The 17245-nt window shown below is 48.0% G+C and overlaps 15 protein-coding genes across 15 annotated transcripts; 7 read left to right on the top strand and 8 right to left on the bottom strand.

Annotated features, from left to right (window-relative positions):
• Window positions 1-30: 30 nt before the first annotated feature.
• OGAPHI_004846 (uncharacterized protein) lies at window positions 31-639 on the bottom strand (the record flags this gene model as incomplete). The annotated part of the gene is made up of 1 exon (XM_046205968.1): window positions 31-639. One exon carries the CDS (start codon window positions 637-639, stop codon window positions 31-33), a length of 609 nt encoding a protein of 202 aa, XP_046060412.1.
• Window positions 86-5628, top strand: OGAPHI_004843 (uncharacterized protein; the record flags this gene model as incomplete). Its single annotated transcript, XM_046205965.1, has 4 exons — window positions 86-189; window positions 597-2185; window positions 2362-2516; window positions 3085-5628. 4 exons carry the CDS (start codon window positions 86-88, stop codon window positions 5626-5628), a joined length of 4392 nt encoding a protein of 1463 aa, XP_046060409.1.
• Window positions 2213-2887, bottom strand: OGAPHI_004845 (uncharacterized protein; the record flags this gene model as incomplete). Its single annotated transcript, XM_046205967.1, has 1 exon — window positions 2213-2887. One exon carries the CDS (start codon window positions 2885-2887, stop codon window positions 2213-2215), a length of 675 nt encoding a protein of 224 aa, XP_046060411.1.
• On the bottom strand, window positions 3381-3857 carry OGAPHI_004844 (uncharacterized protein; the record flags this gene model as incomplete). Its single annotated transcript, XM_046205966.1, has 1 exon — window positions 3381-3857. The coding sequence occupies one exon, from the start codon at window positions 3855-3857 to the stop codon at window positions 3381-3383; it is 477 nt and encodes a 158-aa protein (XP_046060410.1).
• Window positions 5629-5839: 211 nt separating the features above from the next.
• Window positions 5840-7111, top strand: OGAPHI_004842 (uncharacterized protein; the record flags this gene model as incomplete). The annotated part of the gene is made up of 1 exon (XM_046205964.1): window positions 5840-7111. The coding sequence occupies one exon, from the start codon at window positions 5840-5842 to the stop codon at window positions 7109-7111; it is 1272 nt and encodes a 423-aa protein (XP_046060408.1).
• Window positions 7112-7133: 22 nt separating this feature from the next.
• Window positions 7134-8180, bottom strand: OGAPHI_004841 (uncharacterized protein; the record flags this gene model as incomplete). The annotated part of the gene is made up of 1 exon (XM_046205963.1): window positions 7134-8180. The coding sequence occupies one exon, from the start codon at window positions 8178-8180 to the stop codon at window positions 7134-7136; it is 1047 nt and encodes a 348-aa protein (XP_046060407.1).
• A 65-nt stretch (window positions 8181-8245) lies between these two features.
• Window positions 8246-10180, top strand: OGAPHI_004840 (uncharacterized protein; the record flags this gene model as incomplete). Its single annotated transcript, XM_046205962.1, has 1 exon — window positions 8246-10180. One exon carries the CDS (start codon window positions 8246-8248, stop codon window positions 10178-10180), a length of 1935 nt encoding a protein of 644 aa, XP_046060406.1.
• On the bottom strand, window positions 9151-11133 carry OGAPHI_004838 (uncharacterized protein; the record flags this gene model as incomplete). Its single annotated transcript, XM_046205960.1, has 2 exons — window positions 9151-9745; window positions 10220-11133. 2 exons carry the CDS (start codon window positions 11131-11133, stop codon window positions 9151-9153), a joined length of 1509 nt encoding a protein of 502 aa, XP_046060404.1.
• On the top strand, window positions 10297-11046 carry OGAPHI_004839 (uncharacterized protein; the record flags this gene model as incomplete). The annotated part of the gene is made up of 2 exons (XM_046205961.1): window positions 10297-10326; window positions 10405-11046. 2 exons carry the CDS (start codon window positions 10297-10299, stop codon window positions 11044-11046), a joined length of 672 nt encoding a protein of 223 aa, XP_046060405.1.
• An 89-nt stretch (window positions 11134-11222) lies between the features above and the next one.
• On the bottom strand, window positions 11223-12617 carry OGAPHI_004836 (uncharacterized protein; the record flags this gene model as incomplete). The annotated part of the gene is made up of 1 exon (XM_046205957.1): window positions 11223-12617. The coding sequence occupies one exon, from the start codon at window positions 12615-12617 to the stop codon at window positions 11223-11225; it is 1395 nt and encodes a 464-aa protein (XP_046060402.1).
• On the top strand, window positions 11763-12233 carry OGAPHI_004837 (uncharacterized protein; the record flags this gene model as incomplete). The annotated part of the gene is made up of 1 exon (XM_046205958.1): window positions 11763-12233. One exon carries the CDS (start codon window positions 11763-11765, stop codon window positions 12231-12233), a length of 471 nt encoding a protein of 156 aa, XP_046060403.1.
• A 185-nt stretch (window positions 12618-12802) lies between the features above and the next one.
• OGAPHI_004834 (uncharacterized protein) lies at window positions 12803-14440 on the bottom strand (the record flags this gene model as incomplete). The annotated part of the gene is made up of 1 exon (XM_046205955.1): window positions 12803-14440. One exon carries the CDS (start codon window positions 14438-14440, stop codon window positions 12803-12805), a length of 1638 nt encoding a protein of 545 aa, XP_046060400.1.
• Window positions 13005-13918, top strand: OGAPHI_004835 (uncharacterized protein; the record flags this gene model as incomplete). Its single annotated transcript, XM_046205956.1, has 3 exons — window positions 13005-13040; window positions 13163-13635; window positions 13807-13918. 3 exons carry the CDS (start codon window positions 13005-13007, stop codon window positions 13916-13918), a joined length of 621 nt encoding a protein of 206 aa, XP_046060401.1.
• A 348-nt stretch (window positions 14441-14788) lies between the features above and the next one.
• OGAPHI_004832 (uncharacterized protein) lies at window positions 14789-17230 on the top strand (the record flags this gene model as incomplete). Its single annotated transcript, XM_046205953.1, has 1 exon — window positions 14789-17230. One exon carries the CDS (start codon window positions 14789-14791, stop codon window positions 17228-17230), a length of 2442 nt encoding a protein of 813 aa, XP_046060398.1.
• Window positions 15140-17013, bottom strand: OGAPHI_004833 (uncharacterized protein; the record flags this gene model as incomplete). The annotated part of the gene is made up of 3 exons (XM_046205954.1): window positions 15140-15898; window positions 16007-16622; window positions 16958-17013. 3 exons carry the CDS (start codon window positions 17011-17013, stop codon window positions 15140-15142), a joined length of 1431 nt encoding a protein of 476 aa, XP_046060399.1.
• Window positions 17231-17245: the final 15 nt, after the last annotated feature.

The raw sequence follows: 17245 nt of genomic DNA, 5'->3' as shown, positions 1-17245 counted from the left end.
GCGCGAGGCCCGTTTCCGGCTGGACCTGGTCTAGTTGGAGACTATGCGGACTCTGCTCGAGCCTTTATCATCTGCGGCGTGATAGATGGATTGGAGTTGCTCTGCAGTTTTGGACGAGATGGAACGAATTTTGAGCGAGGAAGCGTTGGACGATGCCGCCTCAGACCCGGTGGTTGGCGTGTCCGAGACGTAGTTGAAGTTGGTATGTTTGGAGCTACTCTCAGCATTGGTTTGACGAGGGTGGAGATCAAATGCTGGGAGAGGGTTGACCTGCGGTAGTTGCAGTTTCTGGTGCGCGGCAGCAAGGATCTTGAACAGCGATGCAGAGTCGATCTGGGCAGGCTGTTGCGGAGTTGGCAAAGGTGAGCTATGATCGCTAAAATAGCGCTGGGAGCTGACTATGGGGCAGAACTCGAAATCTTCTTCCGCATCAAACGACTTGTAGGTGTTGAGCTTTGCCCTGGCCAGTCTAACTTCCTGGAGTCTTGTCGACTCGGTATTTGTCGAGCTATTTAACATGGCAGGAGAATGTGTGTTCCCGCCAGTCTTCAAGTGTAAATCAAGAAAATATGAAAAATTTTGTAGAGCGTATTTAGTGCATCTTCGAGGTACGAGATGTTGGGTGTTCGCGGATTCCATTCTTATGCTCGCAGACTGGGCCCGTCGACGAGGTTTTCGTTGCGCAAGAAGACGCAGACCAAGATTGAAGGCCAAAAGAGCGAGAACGCGCCGGTCAGGACCAGATTCGCACCGTCTCCAACTGGCTTCCTCCATCTGGGATCGCTCAGAACGGCACTGTACAACTATCTTTATGCCAGGGCAACCAATGGCCAATTTCTTATCAGACTGGAGGACACAGATCAGAACCGACTAGTCCAAGGAGCAGAGGAAAACCTTTATCAGACCCTGGACTGGTTAGGACTGAAAGTTGACGAAGGACCTCAGGTTGGAGGACCCTACTCACCTTACAGACAGAGTGACCGCAAAGAGATTTATTCGGAGCACATCAAGATTCTTTTGGACAAAGGACTCGCGTATCGGTGTTTCTGCTCCAAATCACGACTCGATGGGCTGCGAGACTCTGCGAGACTCTTGAAACCACCAACTACCGTCTCGTACGACAGAAACTGCCTGAAGCATTACACGAAGGAGGAATCTGATGCCAAGGCCGCTAATAATGAACAATTTACTGTGAGATTCGTTTCTCCAGAGAAATACCCAGAGTTTACCGATCTGCTCCATGGCACTATAAACTGGCAGCCACAGGTGAACCAGTTTGACCGACGGTACGAAGACCCTGTTCTGATGAAGAGCGATGGACTTCCAACGTACCATTTCGCAAACGTGGTGGACGACCGCTTGATGAAGATCACACATGTGATCCGAGGTGAAGAATGGCTGGCCTCTACACCAAAACATATTGCATTATACGAGGCCTTTGGATGGCCCGCTCCCAAATTTGTCCATATACCGCTGTTGACCACCGTGGAGAACAAGAAACTCTCCAAACGGTCGGGAGATATCGATATTATGTCGCTCAAAAAGCAGGGCTATCTTTCAGAGGCCCTGATAAACTTCTCTGTGCTTTTTGGCTGGTCTCCAAAAAGAGACAAGGGCAAGAAGTCTAACGAAAAGTACGATTTGAAGACTCTCGAGGAAACTTTCAGTCTCGACGGACTGACTGTGGGAAACGCCAAGGTTGACTTCAGAAAGCTTTCGTACTTCAACAAGCTGTATCTACAGGAAAAACTTGAAGATCCAGCCTATCGGGAGAAAGTCGCACTGGAAGCTCACGAGAAGCTAGCAGATAGATATGCCGTTTCTCTCGCGTACGTTAGCAAGGTGATAGACAAGGCCGGTGGGTCTTTGGTCACGCTTGACATGCTTTACTCCGACCAGTTTGAATTCTACTTTGCGGCTCCCGAATACACAAAAGACGGGTTGGCCAAAGTTCTAGCCCCAGAGCACAACGAGCTGGTGACCTTGCTTGCTCAGGAATCGGACTTTACGAACCTGGACGAGGTGGTTGCTCGAGTGTTGGCGAAGCTGCCCGAACTGAAGAAGAAAGTCGTCTATCAAACCATTCGGTACGCAATCAGTGCAGACAAGCCAGGAACCAATCTTCCCGTCATGATCGATATTCTGGGAAACGACGAGGTTGTTTCGAGAATAAAGGCGCTAGATCGTCTTTTGTAAATAGGACATTAACTCATTAATTCAGATTATCTAAGAACTTTGGATCGCTGGCGAGCTTGGACTTGAATTTGGCCCACCAGTCGTCAAATTTCTTTATGGGCACCCTGTTCGTCGAGTCAACAAAGGAGCTCAGGTAATCGTATGCATTCTTGATGATTTTATTAGAGACGGACTCCACTTGGTCTTTGGTCAATGGAATGTCTTGGATGGAGATATTTGGAGGAGCGGGCAATGCAAGTTTCGGGGCCATCGACATCTTTAGCTGTTCCAATTGCAACGCTGCCGACGCGCTCGGCTCAACGGATATCCCAATCACTAGCGTAGTGTCTGCATTCACCGTTTGGTCTGTCTCCATATCCATATCCAGGTCCCCCTCGGTGGTGACAAGTTGGTGCTGTTGCTGTTGTTCGGAATTCGTGTAGGCCTCTGGGTTGATTTTGAAAATGGCACTTTGTTTGTTCACGTCTAGACCTCCCAGCAAACGGAAATTAGATAACGGAACTCCTCCCTTTTGGAACTGGTAGTATATCAGTGCACTGTAGTTAGGATCAAAAGGAACATTAGGAACAACAAATATAGACAGATGGAATATCCTGTTCGGCGAAATATTATCGTAGGTGGTCGCATATTTCAGATTATCAACCTGGTCGGCCAACTTGACCGCTCTTCCCGCCAAAGTTGTGCCAAACATCTATCATTCAATATTAAGGCAGCTACTAGATATTTATTAGGGTCTGCCATTTTTCTAGAAGGTTCAAATCATGTGACCACGATTCTTACGAAAAATACGCGTACGAGTTGATTATCACGATGGTGCGCATTGATCAGTTTTTCGGCAAGTCTGCCGTTGAAAGGGTGAGTTTTTGAGAAAACAAAGATTTCTAACAGTGCCAGAACAAAAATAAGCGGCTGAACCAGACGCCGGCCAATGTTCCAGAGAAGAAACAGAAGACTGAACAAAACACGGTAAAGACTCGAGATCAGTCACAGCCAGAGCCCATTGTGATCGATTCGGACGACGATGTGGTGATACCGCATAAGAAACAGCAAAAGATCGATTTCGGCGAAAGTGACAACGAGTTTGAGCCCGTCAAAAAGGAGATCACTCCTTCTCCGAAGAAAAGCCCTAAAAAGACACCTACGCCCAGAAAACCGAAGACCACCAAAGCAGAGTCGGCTGGAAATCACGAGGGAGATACTGCACAAGATATTCTGAAGACAATTCCAGATGCTGACCCAAAGTACCTGACGGTGGACCCAGAGACAGAAAACATGAGCTTCTTCCAGCTGAAAGCGCGTACGGCTGATGCGCCGGCCCCAAGTGGAGACAGATTGCTTCCCGAAGGCCGTCCAAACTGTTTGAATGGTCTCACGGTAGTCTTCACGGGAATCTTGCCAACAATCGACAGAGACGAGTGTGTTCGTATAGCCTCCAAGTATGGAGCAAAAGTGACCAAGTCTATCAGTGGAAAGACCAGCCTGGTTGTCATTGGACATGATGCTGGACCTAAAAAAGTGAAGGTAATCAAGGAGAAGAAGATCAAGTGCATTGATGAGGATGGGTTTGTCGAGTTGCTTCGAAAGATGCCGTCTGACGGTGGAAGCGGAGAAGCTGCACAGGCAGCAATGGCAAAGAAACTTGAGGAGGAAAAGAAGGCCATTGAGGACGCCGAGAGGGAGGAGGAGCAGGAACGCAAGAGACAACAGAAGCTGAAGCAGGAACGGTCAAGTCAACCAAGCCAGCCCCAGAGACCTAGCGACAAGCCGGACAGCGAGAAACTGTGGACTGTCAAGTATGCTCCGACCGATATCAAGCAGATCTGCGGTAACAAGGGAAATTTGGAGACGCTGCAGAGCTGGCTAGAAAATTGGTTTGATAATGCCAAGAGGGGATTCACAGGATCAGGCATCAACGGATTCCGTGCGGTCTTGATCAGCGGTCCTCCCGGTATTGGAAAAACCACTGCAGCCACACTTGTTGCCAAATCGCTCGGATACGATGTGATCGAGAAGAACGCGTCGGATGTGCGATCTAAAAAGCTTTTGAACGAGCAACTGAAAAGTTCGTTGAGCAATTCTTCCGTTGTTGGTTATTTCAACCAGCTTAAGACCCATGACGCAAACAACCGCAAAATTGTCATGATTATGGACGAGGTGGACGGTATGTCTAGTGGAGACCACGGTGGTGGTGCTCAGCTTTCCCAGTTCTGTCGTGTCACCGAGACTCCGCTGATTTTAATTTGCAACGATAAATCTCTTCCGAAGATGCGGACATTCGACAAGACGTGTTTCGACATGACCTGGAGAAAACCTACAAGTAAAGAGATGAAATCCAGACTTATGACCATTGCTCATAGAGAGGGATTGAAGCTCGATCCAAACATCGTGGATCAACTGGTGTCTGCCACCAATAACGATATCAGACAGATCATTAACATTATGTCGACGGTTGCAAGAACGCAGAAATCTTTGAGCTACGACAATTCTGAGGAGATCACCAAGTCGTGGCAAAAGGAAGTCGTGTTGAAGCCTTTTGACATTGTGCTCAAGCTTTTGAGTGGGGCCAGTTACGGTCCTAACGCAAGATACAATCTTAATGAGAAGATCAACTTCTATTTCAACGATATGGACTTTACACCTTTGATGATTCACGAGAACTACAGATCGACTGCCCCTGCCAAGTTGAACAGATACTCAGGCAACCAGCGGAACCTGGCCCATTTGGAGCTACTCGAAGAGGCATCGGACGCTATTTCGCAGTCCGATTTGGTGAGTCAACTGATTAGAGGAAGCGAGCAGCAATGGTCGCTTGCTCCGTTCCATGGTGTGATTTCGTCTATCATTCCGGGCTCGAAAGTGGCCGGCAACATGGTTGGTCGTACAGCATTCACGTCGTGGTTGGGACAGAACTCCAAGAAAATGAAATACGACAGACTTCTCCAGGAGTTGCAGTACCACTCGTCCATTAAGACTAAGACTAACAACCAGGAGTTGAGACTCAACTACCTGCCATTGATGATAAAGAGACTCTCAGATCCTCTGATCAAGCGAGGCTCCGAGGGTATCGACGAGATTCTATCCTTCATGGACGAGTACTATCTGACCAAAGAAGACTGGGACGCGTTGATGGAGTTCGGCGTGGGTCCAAAGGGACGCATGGAGCAAAGACTCAAATCTATTCCTACGGCAGTGAAGTCTGGATTCACACGGAAATACAACTCGTACACGCATCCAACAGTGATTTACAAGACAGGAGATTCTGTGACCAAAAACACGAGAACGGCTGCTCCCAAACCCGATCTCGACGACGTTGTGGACGACGACATGAAGGACTCGCCGGATGACGAGGATGCCCAGGACGACGACCAGGACATCAAGAAGGACAAGCTGATCAAGGAGGTGAAGCGGAAGCCGACAAAGAAGCGCAAGTGACCTCATACCCCCGGCTTACGTAAAATATTAAAAATCTCGTACACATACTTTTTCAGTCGTAACGGAGCATTACTTTAAAAGGTAGTTGGAATTTAGAAGAAAGGGATCGGTCACAATTACTGAATTGGAACGGAGGGACCTTATTTTTTTGTCGTACACGCTGAAACAAAGTTCGATAGAGACCCAACATCGTATGGAATAAGCTTGGACCATGTCTGCTCCACCTTTGCTTCGCCCACCGGGCTCGAACCACAAGACTGCATCAGGTCGGCAGAAGTTGCCGTCCTTGAAAATCACCACGGCCGCGACCCAACCCCAGATACCGCTGCTTAGAAACACACGGACGAGTTTGAGCTCCAACGACACGGATGTGGCCACTCCTGTGAAGCTGAACGAATACGAGCTTGCAGGCCCCGAGGCCTTTTTACAACGCTCCAGCGATTCGATGACGGATTCGAATCCATCGATTGTAAGCGCCAAGAGCACAGATACCCTGATCAGTGATCTGGGGAACTTGACTATTCAGAACAAGGAGTCCGAGTCAAGCACCAAGATCACCTCGAAAGCATTAGAAGACCTAGAGGAGGAGGACTGGCGACAGTTGGCCGAATTGAACCAGATACGCACACTAGAGGTTCTGGGAGAGGGGAACGGTGGCTCTGTGAAGAAGTGTCAGCTTGCTTCGACCCGCCAGGTGTTTGCACTCAAGACGATCACGGTTGATCCGTCGCCTGGGTTCCAGAAACAGCTTGTTCGAGAACTCAACTACAACAGGAAGTTTCGCAGCGATTACATTGTCAAGTACTACGGCACCTTTTTCAACTCGTCAGACGCGTCAATTTGTATCTGTATCGAGTACATGGGTGGCCGGTCACTGGATGCAATATACAAACGGTTTAAAGAGAAAGATATGCGGATTGGGGAAAAAGCGTTGGGAAAGATGGCCGAGAGTATTCTTCGCGGGCTGGCATACTTGAACCAGCAAAAAGTGCTTCATAGAGATATCAAGCCCCAGAACATCCTTCTAGACACCATGGGCAACGTGAAGATATGCGATTTCGGAGTGTCTGGCGAGGTGGTCAATTCGCTGGCCACCACGTTCACAGGAACCTCGTTTTACATGGCTCCGGAGCGGATCAGAAACGAGCCCTACACAATTACCTGCGACGTCTGGTCGCTCGGGTTGACTTTGCTCGAGGGAGCAATGGGGATCTTTCCGTTCGCTTCGCAGGATCCCACGCTTGAGATTTCTCCAATCGAATTACTGCTAATAATACTGGAGTTTGAGCCCGAGCTCAATGATGAGCCAGAGGAAAACATCACCTGGTCGGCCAGCTTCAAGGACTTCATCAAGGTGTGTTTGATCAAGGAAAACCGCAAACGTCCTAGTCCCCGCCAAATGTTGGAGCATCCTTGGATGCGTGGCCAGATGAACAAGAAAGTGCGGATGGACAAACTGGTCCAGTTCTGCTGGGAGGACTAGAATTACACAGTGCCAATCAAAATTATATCATGCTACTTATCTTTTTAGCTTCAGAGATGCTCTCAGAAATGTCATGGGCCATCAGTTTGTTTCTTTGGCGCATCTTGTCGATTTTGTCTCGCGCAGACTCTTTCACCACCTTTCGTTTCTTGTAAACTTCTTCCTCGTCCGAGTCTTCAACATACCTTTTCCTGTTCTCCTTTTGTAGCAGCTTGATGAACTCTGTTTTTTCCTTATCAAGCTCGTTGCGCTTGGACTCCAGCTCAGTGAATAATTTTTCGAACTTGCGCTTGTTGAGCTCGTTCTCGATCTTGAGCTCCTCGTATCTTTCTTCGAACCGCGAATTGATCAGTTCCTGTGTCGCGCGGAGATTAAGTAGCTCTCCCTTAACCTCTGCCAATTTATCCATCACCGAGTCCTTTTCCTCGGTCTTCAGATCGCGGATCATGCTGGCCAGACTCTCGAACTTGTCGTTTATATTGCGCTCAATCCCGTACGAAACGGGTTCCACAGAAACTGACCGCTCCAAAGGCCGCTCCAGGGACCTCACCCTCACGCTTTCCGGCTCAGGTTCGGGCTGTGCAATATCCTTGGATTCGCTGTACAGGACGGATTGCAGCAGTTTGGAGCCGATTGACGTGAGCGAGCCCAACAGGCCGTCGTGAAGCCGTGCGGACGCAGGTTTGGACACCTTGGTCACGCGCGACTTGGTGTCCAGCACAGGATACCGTTTCTTCTTGATAGAGCTGAGAATATCGTCTGTTTCGAACCGTCTGGCGTTTGGAATGCTGCGGATCGGCGACTCGCCCAAAAGCTCGTACGATTTTCTGTCCCGAGAGCTCGAGCGCAGAATCGACCTTGGCGACCCGGTTCGTGCGCGCGAACTGGATGTGCTGAGAGGTCTGTACCGATCGAGTTTGTCAGAACGGGCTGCTGTGGACGCGCGCGAGCTTCCTTCCAAGAAGTCGCTAGCAGCAGATGACCGTCTCTGTTTCTCGTAGTCAGACAGCTTTGTGTCGCGCGAAAATCTGACTCTGTCGCTGCCGAGAGTACGAGATAGATTCACCATTAAAATAAATAAATATTTCAGACGCGTAATTTAGTACTGGGTAAATTAACTCGAAAATAATTACCATGGACTCTCCCGCAGTGCTGCCCATATCGCTCCAGCCGTCGAATTTGCGGCCGTTGGCATACCGTGTTCTGTCGAAGAAACACGGCCTGAACATCCAGTCGAGCGCGCTCGAACGGTTGAGCGAGTACGTTGGAAAGAAGATAGGCCAGGAATGGCGTGGAGCAAAGACGATCGCGTTTCTGGAAGAGGTGGCCCGGCTGTGGAAAGAGCAGAACAAGGGCCTGTTTCTGGACGGCGAGAACATCGACATGGTGATCAAGGAGATCTCCTTGAAACAGGATCAGCAGGAGAAAGCAAGTCGTCAAGGGTCTTTGGCTAGCTCCAAGACAAGTCTCGCAGGCATCGTTTCGGAGGATCTGTCACAATCGCAGTCGTTTGAGGTCCACCAGGATACCCAGGACCAAAACATAACCGACCAAGTGCAATGGACAGAGTTCTTCAAAGTGGTGGACATCAAAAACTACAAAAAGTACAAGTACAACCATGTGCGAAAACAGTTTGACGTGCTATCGTCCAGTGCCGACAACCAGAAGCTCGAACTGCCTTCGACCCAGGACAACGTTGATTTATTTATCCAAAGGTTCCACCTCTTGAAGGACCGTTTGCTCAGAAACGAGAACTTCCAGCCTGCCACATTCAGCTCCACCAACTCTTTCTCCAGCAGTGGTAACAAAGAAGTGGAGAACCAGCAAATCTCATCAATTAAAAACCTGTTGGGAAGACACGGACAGCGGTTTTTCCTGTTTGGTTTGCTGACCAAGAGCGCGTCGGGTCTTTGGCAGTTGCAAGATGACACAGACTCTATTGAACTAGAACTGAGCCAGACCCTGTTCCCCACGAACTGCTACTTCACCGCAGGAAATTTCATTATTTGCGAAGGAATATACTCAAGTAGCGGGAAGTTCTACGTCAGTTCGATGATCCATCCTCCAGCCGAAAAGAGAGAGGCCTCGTTGGAAGTGCTGGGAAAAATGGATTTCAATTCTGTGTACAGCAACAGCGGGAGAATCGACCCGTCTCTTCGCACAAAACTGCTACAGTTGGAGAAAGAGTTGTCTGAACACAAGATTGTCGTACTGGGCGGAGATATCCATCTTCCAAACCTGAAAATCGTCGAAGGATTAAAGAAACTATTCACCAAGTTGAGCAAAGAACTAGATACAGGAGCATCGGAGCCGGTTGCCTTGATATTCAACGGCTCGTTCGCATCGGAGCCGTTCACGTCAACCCAGATCTCATACAACTCGCAAACTACCGCCTCGGGAGTGTACAAATCGTACTTTGATTCGCTTGCTTCCATCTTGGAACAATTTCCAACGCTATGTGCTTCGTGCAAGCTCGTGTTCATTCCAGGAGACAACGATCCATGGTCGTCTGTGGTGACCAAGGGATCCAACTCGCTATGGCCAAAGTTCAAGATTCCGAAGATCTTTGGCAGCCGTTTGACCAGACTAGTGGACGATATCGAGTGGGGCTCCAACCCATGCAAAATGACGTATCTGACTCACGAGATTCTCCTCGTGCGAGACGATCTTGCAGAGAGATTGCGTCGGAATGACGTGAGCCACGTTTCAAAGATTAAGGAGGATCCAGAAGACGACGAAGAGAAGCTGGAAATTGACAAGATCACAAAACTCAACATTTCTCCCGACGTCATGGAGGCCCGTAAGGTGGTGAAAACAGTTCTGGACCAAGGATACTTGTCACCGTTTGTGAACTCTGTGAGACCGTTGGTTGCTAATTATGCCAACGGCCTGAACTTGGTGCCACTCCCAACGCTTTTAATCTTGACAGATACAAGTTGTCCGCGGTTCGATCTTATTTATGAAAACTGCCATGTTGTCAACCCGGGAAGCTTCTTCAGCGAGAACAAGTACAACTATTTGGAATACTATCCGTCTTCCAGAAAAGCCAAGCTTGTGGAGCTGTATTAGTTGTATGGGTATTTCTTAATAGACTTTGTAACAAAGTACGGCATGCAATAAACTGGATCAATTGGAACCAAGTCTTCGTACCCAAGAAGACTTAGTCCCGCCATTCCAAAATTCGTATGATAAACGTCCACTTGGTTGCCCGGACGGTCGCTGATTCCCCCTTGTTCCAGATCCTGGCACTCCAAAATGAACGCTCTTAATTTTTCTCCGTCAATGTAGTCGAGTCTGTCCAATATGCTCAAAGAAGACATCACCCACCAACTGTAGCAGACGTCTTCCAGTTTCTCGGGGCGGCCATTCAGACCACCGTTTTCCAGCTGTCTGTCGCTGAGCCACCATTCGAGAAGATCGCGGTCTTTGATTTTATCAAGCTGTCCAGCAATGGCCAAAGTGGCCAGACATGTGAATATTTGCGCAGAGTGCGACTCAGAGCCTGGAACAAGCCCAAACCCTCCGTCAAAATTCTGACATTGTATGATGAAATCGACGGCAGGATCGACGATTTCCGGGGTCAGACTTTCCAAAATGCTCAACGACTGAATTGCAGTATACACGAACCGCGTGTCGACCTCGCCAAAACGATCGCCTTGGAACGAACCGTCTGGCAATTGGAGATTCGTGATGAATTTGAGGATCTGTGGTCTTTTATCGTCTATCACATCCAAACAATCGTACATTTTCAGCAGTTGCAGTGCCGAAAGCGTAGACAGCAAATGTGCGTCATGTCTGGGATACGAGCCAAACCCTCCGTTTGTCTCGTCGTAGCAATTAAGAATGAATTTGACAAGATCTGCCTTGTTAAACTCGTCCTCAGCCTTCATCATGAAAAGAGCACACGCGCCCCAATAAACACCATTCATTCGTAGATGCTCGCTCAGCCAGTACTCGATGAACTGTTTCTGCTCATCAAGCGATTTGATGTAGGCAATGTGCTTTGCCTTATCCAACGACATGTTATAAATAATTCAATTATTTTTGCACAGCCGTTAACATAAGTACTCCTAACATTTCTTCAACCTTACACGTACAAGTATTCATTAAATTACAGTTTGTTAGTAAACCTATTGGACGTCGAACTGGAAGAGTCCTGTTCGGATGGTATCACCGACTCTGTGGAGTTGAATTTAGACCGAAGCCTCCTTCGGTCCATCAACATAAATTGGATCTGCTGTTTAATAGAGGTCAGAGCCACCGTATGGTTGTCCAGTTCGTCCTTGATTTGGACGTTATCGTTTGCGAGAACAGTGACAAGCTGTTTATCGAGGTCGCGCTCCGATACAAGCGATCTTAGTCTGTTCACATCTGTCTTGAGGACCTCAAACTCCATTAGTAATTGGATGAAGTCTTTTTCCTGCAGATTGTCAAACAGCTTGAAAGGCTCAACAGATTGATTGTCCATAATCTCTTCGAGCTGCAAAGAGTAGCCCAGGTTTGTGAGCTTGCCTTGAGTGATGGAGTCCAAAATCGTGGACAACTGAGACCTCAACATCCGGTTTTCGTCTGCCAAATCGGTGTATTTCGTTTCCTGTTTCTCAAAATAATTTGACAGCTTTAGAAAGACACACTCAGAAGTGTGGATCTCATGCAAAACCTCTCTGCTGCCGCGCCATTCGCAGCCGTACTGGCTTCCAGGACACTTAATGTAGATCTTCTCGCAGTATTTTTCGTGACTTTCGTAAACCTTCTCTGGAAACTCCAGGTTGCAACCAAGACATTTCCGCAAATTTTTGGTGCATTCATTCATCAGATGGTGGTCTTTAGTGACCAATGTGACTTCTTCGCCACACTTATCGCAAGCAAGTGGCTGATGAGGACATTCAAAGCCCAGAAACCGCCGTTCTGTCAGCTTGCCACAGACTTTATTATCTATTTCATGATCGCATTCAAAGCGGGTATGCTCGCAATTGTTAACCAAGTGCTGTTTGATCTGCCACCGGGGTCCAACCCAAGTGCACCCGCGGGGCTCGTTCAAACATCGTACTTGGAGATCATCGGTAATGTTGCTCAATATGATTGGGGCGGGGAAGATGTCGTTGAACGTTGTTTCGCCTGAGTCCGGGCGTTCGTCGTTATAGTTCAGCTCAATTCTGTCCAAGGGACACTTGCTTCCCAGCGGAGACTTGATAGTCTCCATAATACATGTCTTGCAGAAGGTGTGTCCACAGATAGTGGTATAAGGGTTAATGAACGGGAGCTGGCAAACAGGACAGTTGAGGTGTTCAGGCATCGAGATATACACCAGCGCGCGCAGATCTATTGGAACATCCTCAAGTTCTTTTGTAATATCATAGCCGTTTGGGGTAGACGGTGGTGTAGACTCCACAGAACGAGGGGAAGAACCACGCCGTTCCTGTGGAGAATCGGATGCCGTCAAATGGACGTCTTCCAGCGACTGAGCTACCAAAGAGTCGTCGACCATGTCAGTGTTAGAATCCATTTTTATTGGCCCTATTACGCTGACTTTATAATAATTGCTGTTAAAAGTATTTCCACCCGCAAGAGCCTAGCCTAGCAAAATAAATTACGATAGCAGAATTTATGACATGATGATTTATTATACAGAAGTACTTTATAGAGAATTGAAAAGCGAGCCAGACTGGCAGTGTAGAGAAGAAAAGTCTTCTAAACTGAGTTGCTGTTGCTCACCCGGTCAACATACTCCAAGTCTGGTTTGTCGATGGATCCGGTGGACGAAAGCTTCTGGTGCTTTCTCTTTTTGGCCAAGGCAACCGACTCTTTGATGTTGAAACCGCCAGTGAGTAACTGTTGGGTCTCTTCCAGAGCAAGGTTGGAAAGCTCTGGGTAGAAGAGGTAACAGAAAACAATGGAAACAGCAGTCAGTGCAGCGAATAATGCAAAAGTACCGGTTGGAGTGATGTGCTCCAACATAGTGAGGAATGTAGACGAAATGACTAACGAACCGGACCAGTTGGTGGCTGTAGCATACGATGCTCCAACACCTCTAACACTTTGCGGGAAAAGTTCGGACTGTTGCCATGGAACGTTACCAATACCAACAGCGTATGCACCAACGTAGATGATCATAAACACCATAATAACGTATCCCCAGTTGCTGACCTGGTCAGTCAACTCGACAGAGTCGTTTTCGAACTTGAGAGGAACATAGTGGAAGGCGATAGCGTTCACGATAAGTGCAATCATCATGACAGGCAAGGACACCAAGAGCATTCTTCTGCGGCCGACCTTGTCAATGATGAAGAAAGCAACCACCGTCAAAACAAAATTGGTTCCAGACACAATGATGGAAACAGCGGTGGAGTTGTCGAAACCAATGGCTTTGAAAATGGTGGAAGAAAAGTACATGAGCGAGTTGAAACCGGTGAATTGTTGGATACCTTGCAATCCACAGGCAATAACAAGTGCTCTGAAGTTGGATGGAACTCTGTGGATCTCTTTGATACCGTTCCATGTCTTGGAGAAAACAGAGTCTCCGGGTATAGAGGAGTTGAGAGTCTTAGTCTCGGCAATCTTGTAGCTGATGGACTCCGGAGTGGCACCTCTGTGAGTTCTTGCAATGACCTTCGCAGCCTTTTCAAGCTTGTTTTTCGAGATGAGGAATCTAGGAGTGTCTGGCAAGAATAAGAAGGCAGCGAGCTGGACAGCAGGAGGAATGATAGACAAACCAACTTGGACTCTCCAGCCGTTGTTGACATGGGCAAGACCGGCACCAATACCATAAGCGATCAGTTGACCACCGGTGATTCCCAAACAGTTTAGGATAACCAATCTACCTCTGAATTTGGATGGAGCCAGTTCTGAAATGTAGAGAGGGGCAATTAAAGAACCGACACCAACACCGAAACCCATGATGAATCTTCCGGCAATCATGGTCCAGACCGTGTGCGCAGCACACTGAATGATTGCACCGACAATAAACAGCGAGTTAGAAAACATCAAGACGGGTTTTCTACCAAAAATGTCTGCCATGGACCCTGCGAATATAGCAGTGATTAAAGCACCAAGAGAAGTAGCTGCGGTGATGAACTCTTCTTCACCGTAGGTAAGATCTTTTCCCAAGTCTTTTCCAATAGAAACGAGGGCAGAGGAGATATAACCTGTGTCGTAACCAAACATAAATCCAGAGATAGAGGCAAAGCAGACAAGAACCACAACTAGGAAAGTTGGTTTAGCGCTCTCCATAGACAACAACATGTCGGACGACTGGTCGTCTTGCGAAGACTTATCGACTACGTCTGCATCTGTCAAAGACAAACTATCTGTTTTGGGAATTTCTGACATTTGATAAATAAAAGGGTTTCTGCTGTTAAAGGAGAAACAACCGTCTATTAAATAATAATGGGAATGAGGGACTTTGTTATCTTTATATGAGTCTCGAAAATTCTTGGGTTCGGAATTTATGCCGGTGTGGTGCGTGTTTGATGACATCTTTTTCGGTGGACTCACCGGAAAGCCTGTGATTGGCTAGACGCGCGGGGATTTTCCCGGGTCATTCGACAGCTCGGTAGGGTAAAACCCACCACAACTACTGGCCCTGACGCGAAAATAATTATTCCCAATTAGGAAACACAAAAGTTTCAAATCTCCTTCAGCTTTTTTCCAACTTAGCCCTTGTTGAACTGATTCTCCATGGCAACCGTTGCTGCTAGTTCGTCATCGGGCGTTAACTCGATTCTGCCTACTGTTGATTTGAACTTCAAGTATGCTGAAATAAGATCCCAAATCAAGGATTTCTTGTTACACTACAAGTCTGCCTCTCTGGTTCAGCCCGACGATGGTGTCTATGATTATCAAATTGACGAGCTCCAAGTCGAGGAAGACGAAATTGGTCATGGTCCTAAGTACGTCACTTTGCTCCAGAAGATCGCAAATAGAGAAATCACCACGCTGTACATCGACCTTGACGATATCAAGTTATACGAAGACACCCAGAACTTGACGCAAAACATGTCTCAACCGTCTGCGCACGGACTTGCCGAGCTAATTGTCAACAATACCTACCACTATGTCGAGTTGTTCTCTCAAGTTGTGGACGAAATCATGCCTGACCCTACAGTTAACATCTCCCATAAAGACGACGTGCTGGATGTGATTATCCACCAGAGAAAACTCAGAAATGCGCGAATCGAAAACGAGCACCGTGAGGAGCTTGCCGAGACCCAGTTGGGCGAGGACTCCGAGGACTTGAGAAATGTTGAGACTCCAAACTTGTTTCCACCCCAATTGACCAGACGGTACTTCATCTACTTCCGACCACTTACCGTGAGCGCAAAGGGAGGAAAAGCCCTCGCCGTGCGAGACGTGAAAGGCTCCTGCTTGGGAAAGCTGATCACTGTGAGAGGAATCGTCACCAGAGTGAGCGATGTCAAGCCAACCGTGAAAGTCACCGCATATACTTGTGATACGTGTGGATTTGAGATTTTCCAAGAAGTCAACACCAGAACCTTTACTCCTTTGACTGAGTGCACTTCCGAAAGATGTATGAGCAACCAGCATCGCGGAAAACTGTTCCCAAGTACCAGAGCCTCGAAGTTCTCTGCTTTCCAGGACGTCAAGATCCAAGAACTTGCAAACCAGGTTCCTGTCGGTCATATTCCAAGAACACTTACCATCCACGTTAACGGAGACCTTGTGCGGTCTATGAACCCAGGAGACATTGTTGATGTTGCCGGAATTTTCTTGCCTGCCCCATACACTGGTTTCCGTGCTCTGAGAGCCGGATTGTTGACAGAGACATATCTAGAAGCACAGTTTATCAAGCAGCACAAACGGAAGTATGAGTCGCTTGGCTTGACTCCCGAGGTCGAAAAGAAGATCATGGACATCACTGCGGAGGGTAACGTTTACGAGAGACTCGCCAACTCGATTGCTCCAGAAATCTTTGGCCATACAGACATCAAGAAAGCTCTCTTGCTGCTTCTTGTTGGGGCTTCTCCAAAGGAGATGGGCGACGGAATGAGAATTAGAGGTGATATCAACGTGTTGCTGATGGGAGATCCCGGAGTCGCCAAGTCGCAGCTGCTCAAGTCCATCTCTACCATCGCTCCAAGAGGTGTGTACACTACCGGTAAAGGTTCTTCTGGAGTCGGATTGACTGCAGCCGTGATGAGAGACCCAATCACCGACGAGATGGTTCTGGAAGGAGGTGCCTTGGTGCTGGCCGACAATGGTATCTGCTGTATTGATGAGTTCGACAAGATGGAGGAGTCTGACCGGACTGCTATTCACGAAGTGATGGAGCAGCAGACGATTTCTATCTCCAAGGCTGGAATCACCACCACCCTGAACGCCAGGGCATCGATTTTGGCAGCTGCTAACCCGCTTTACGGAAGATACAACACCAAGATGTCGCCAAACGAAAATATCAATCTTCCAGCTGCTCTTTTGTCGAGATTTGACGTGCTCTTTTTGATTTTGGACCGTCCAAGCAGAGAAGATGACGAGAGACTGGCCGAGCACGTTGCTTACGTGCACATGCACAACAAGCCGCCTGAGTTAAGCATCGAGCCAATCGACTCGGCCACCATGAGACAGTTCATCTCAATGGCCAGAAGACACAGACCGGTCATCACCAGAGAAGTGAGCGACTACGTTGTTCAAGCCTACATCAAGATGCGGAAGGAGAGCAAGATAAACGAGCACTCTAAGAAATACTTCAGTCACACAACTCCAAGAACGCTGCTGGCAGTGCTTAGACTCTCTCTTGCTCTTGCTAGAGTGAGGTTCAGTGATGAGGTTCTTCTACAAGATGTTGACGAAGCACTGAGACTGATGAACGCTGCCAAACAGTCTCTTTACCAGGACGAAGCCGCCGAGCTCGAGGAAACGCCGACCGCCAAAATCTTCAACCTCATCAAGGAGAAGATCCACCAGTACATTGCTACCAATGGCACGCAGCTGGTGCCAATGTCGATGTTGAGAGATGCGTGTCTCGGAAAAGGATTTACAGAGAACCTGTTCAACGAATGTATTTACCGCTACCAGGCGTTGTCTGTGTGGCAGGTCGTTGACGAAGGAGAGAACTTGGCTATTATTGGTAACTTTGATGACCAGGATATCGATATGTTTTAGTGACTATTAATATTA

Source organism: Ogataea philodendri (assembly GCF_020536065.1).
Source record: "Ogataea philodendri strain CBS6075 chromosome Unknown scaffold15, whole genome shotgun sequence".
In the NCBI taxonomy this organism is placed as follows: Eukaryota; Fungi; Ascomycota; class Pichiomycetes; order Pichiales; family Pichiaceae; genus Ogataea; species Ogataea philodendri.
Note: the sequence above shows the minus strand (reverse complement) of the source record. Positions and strands in the feature narration are given on the sequence as shown.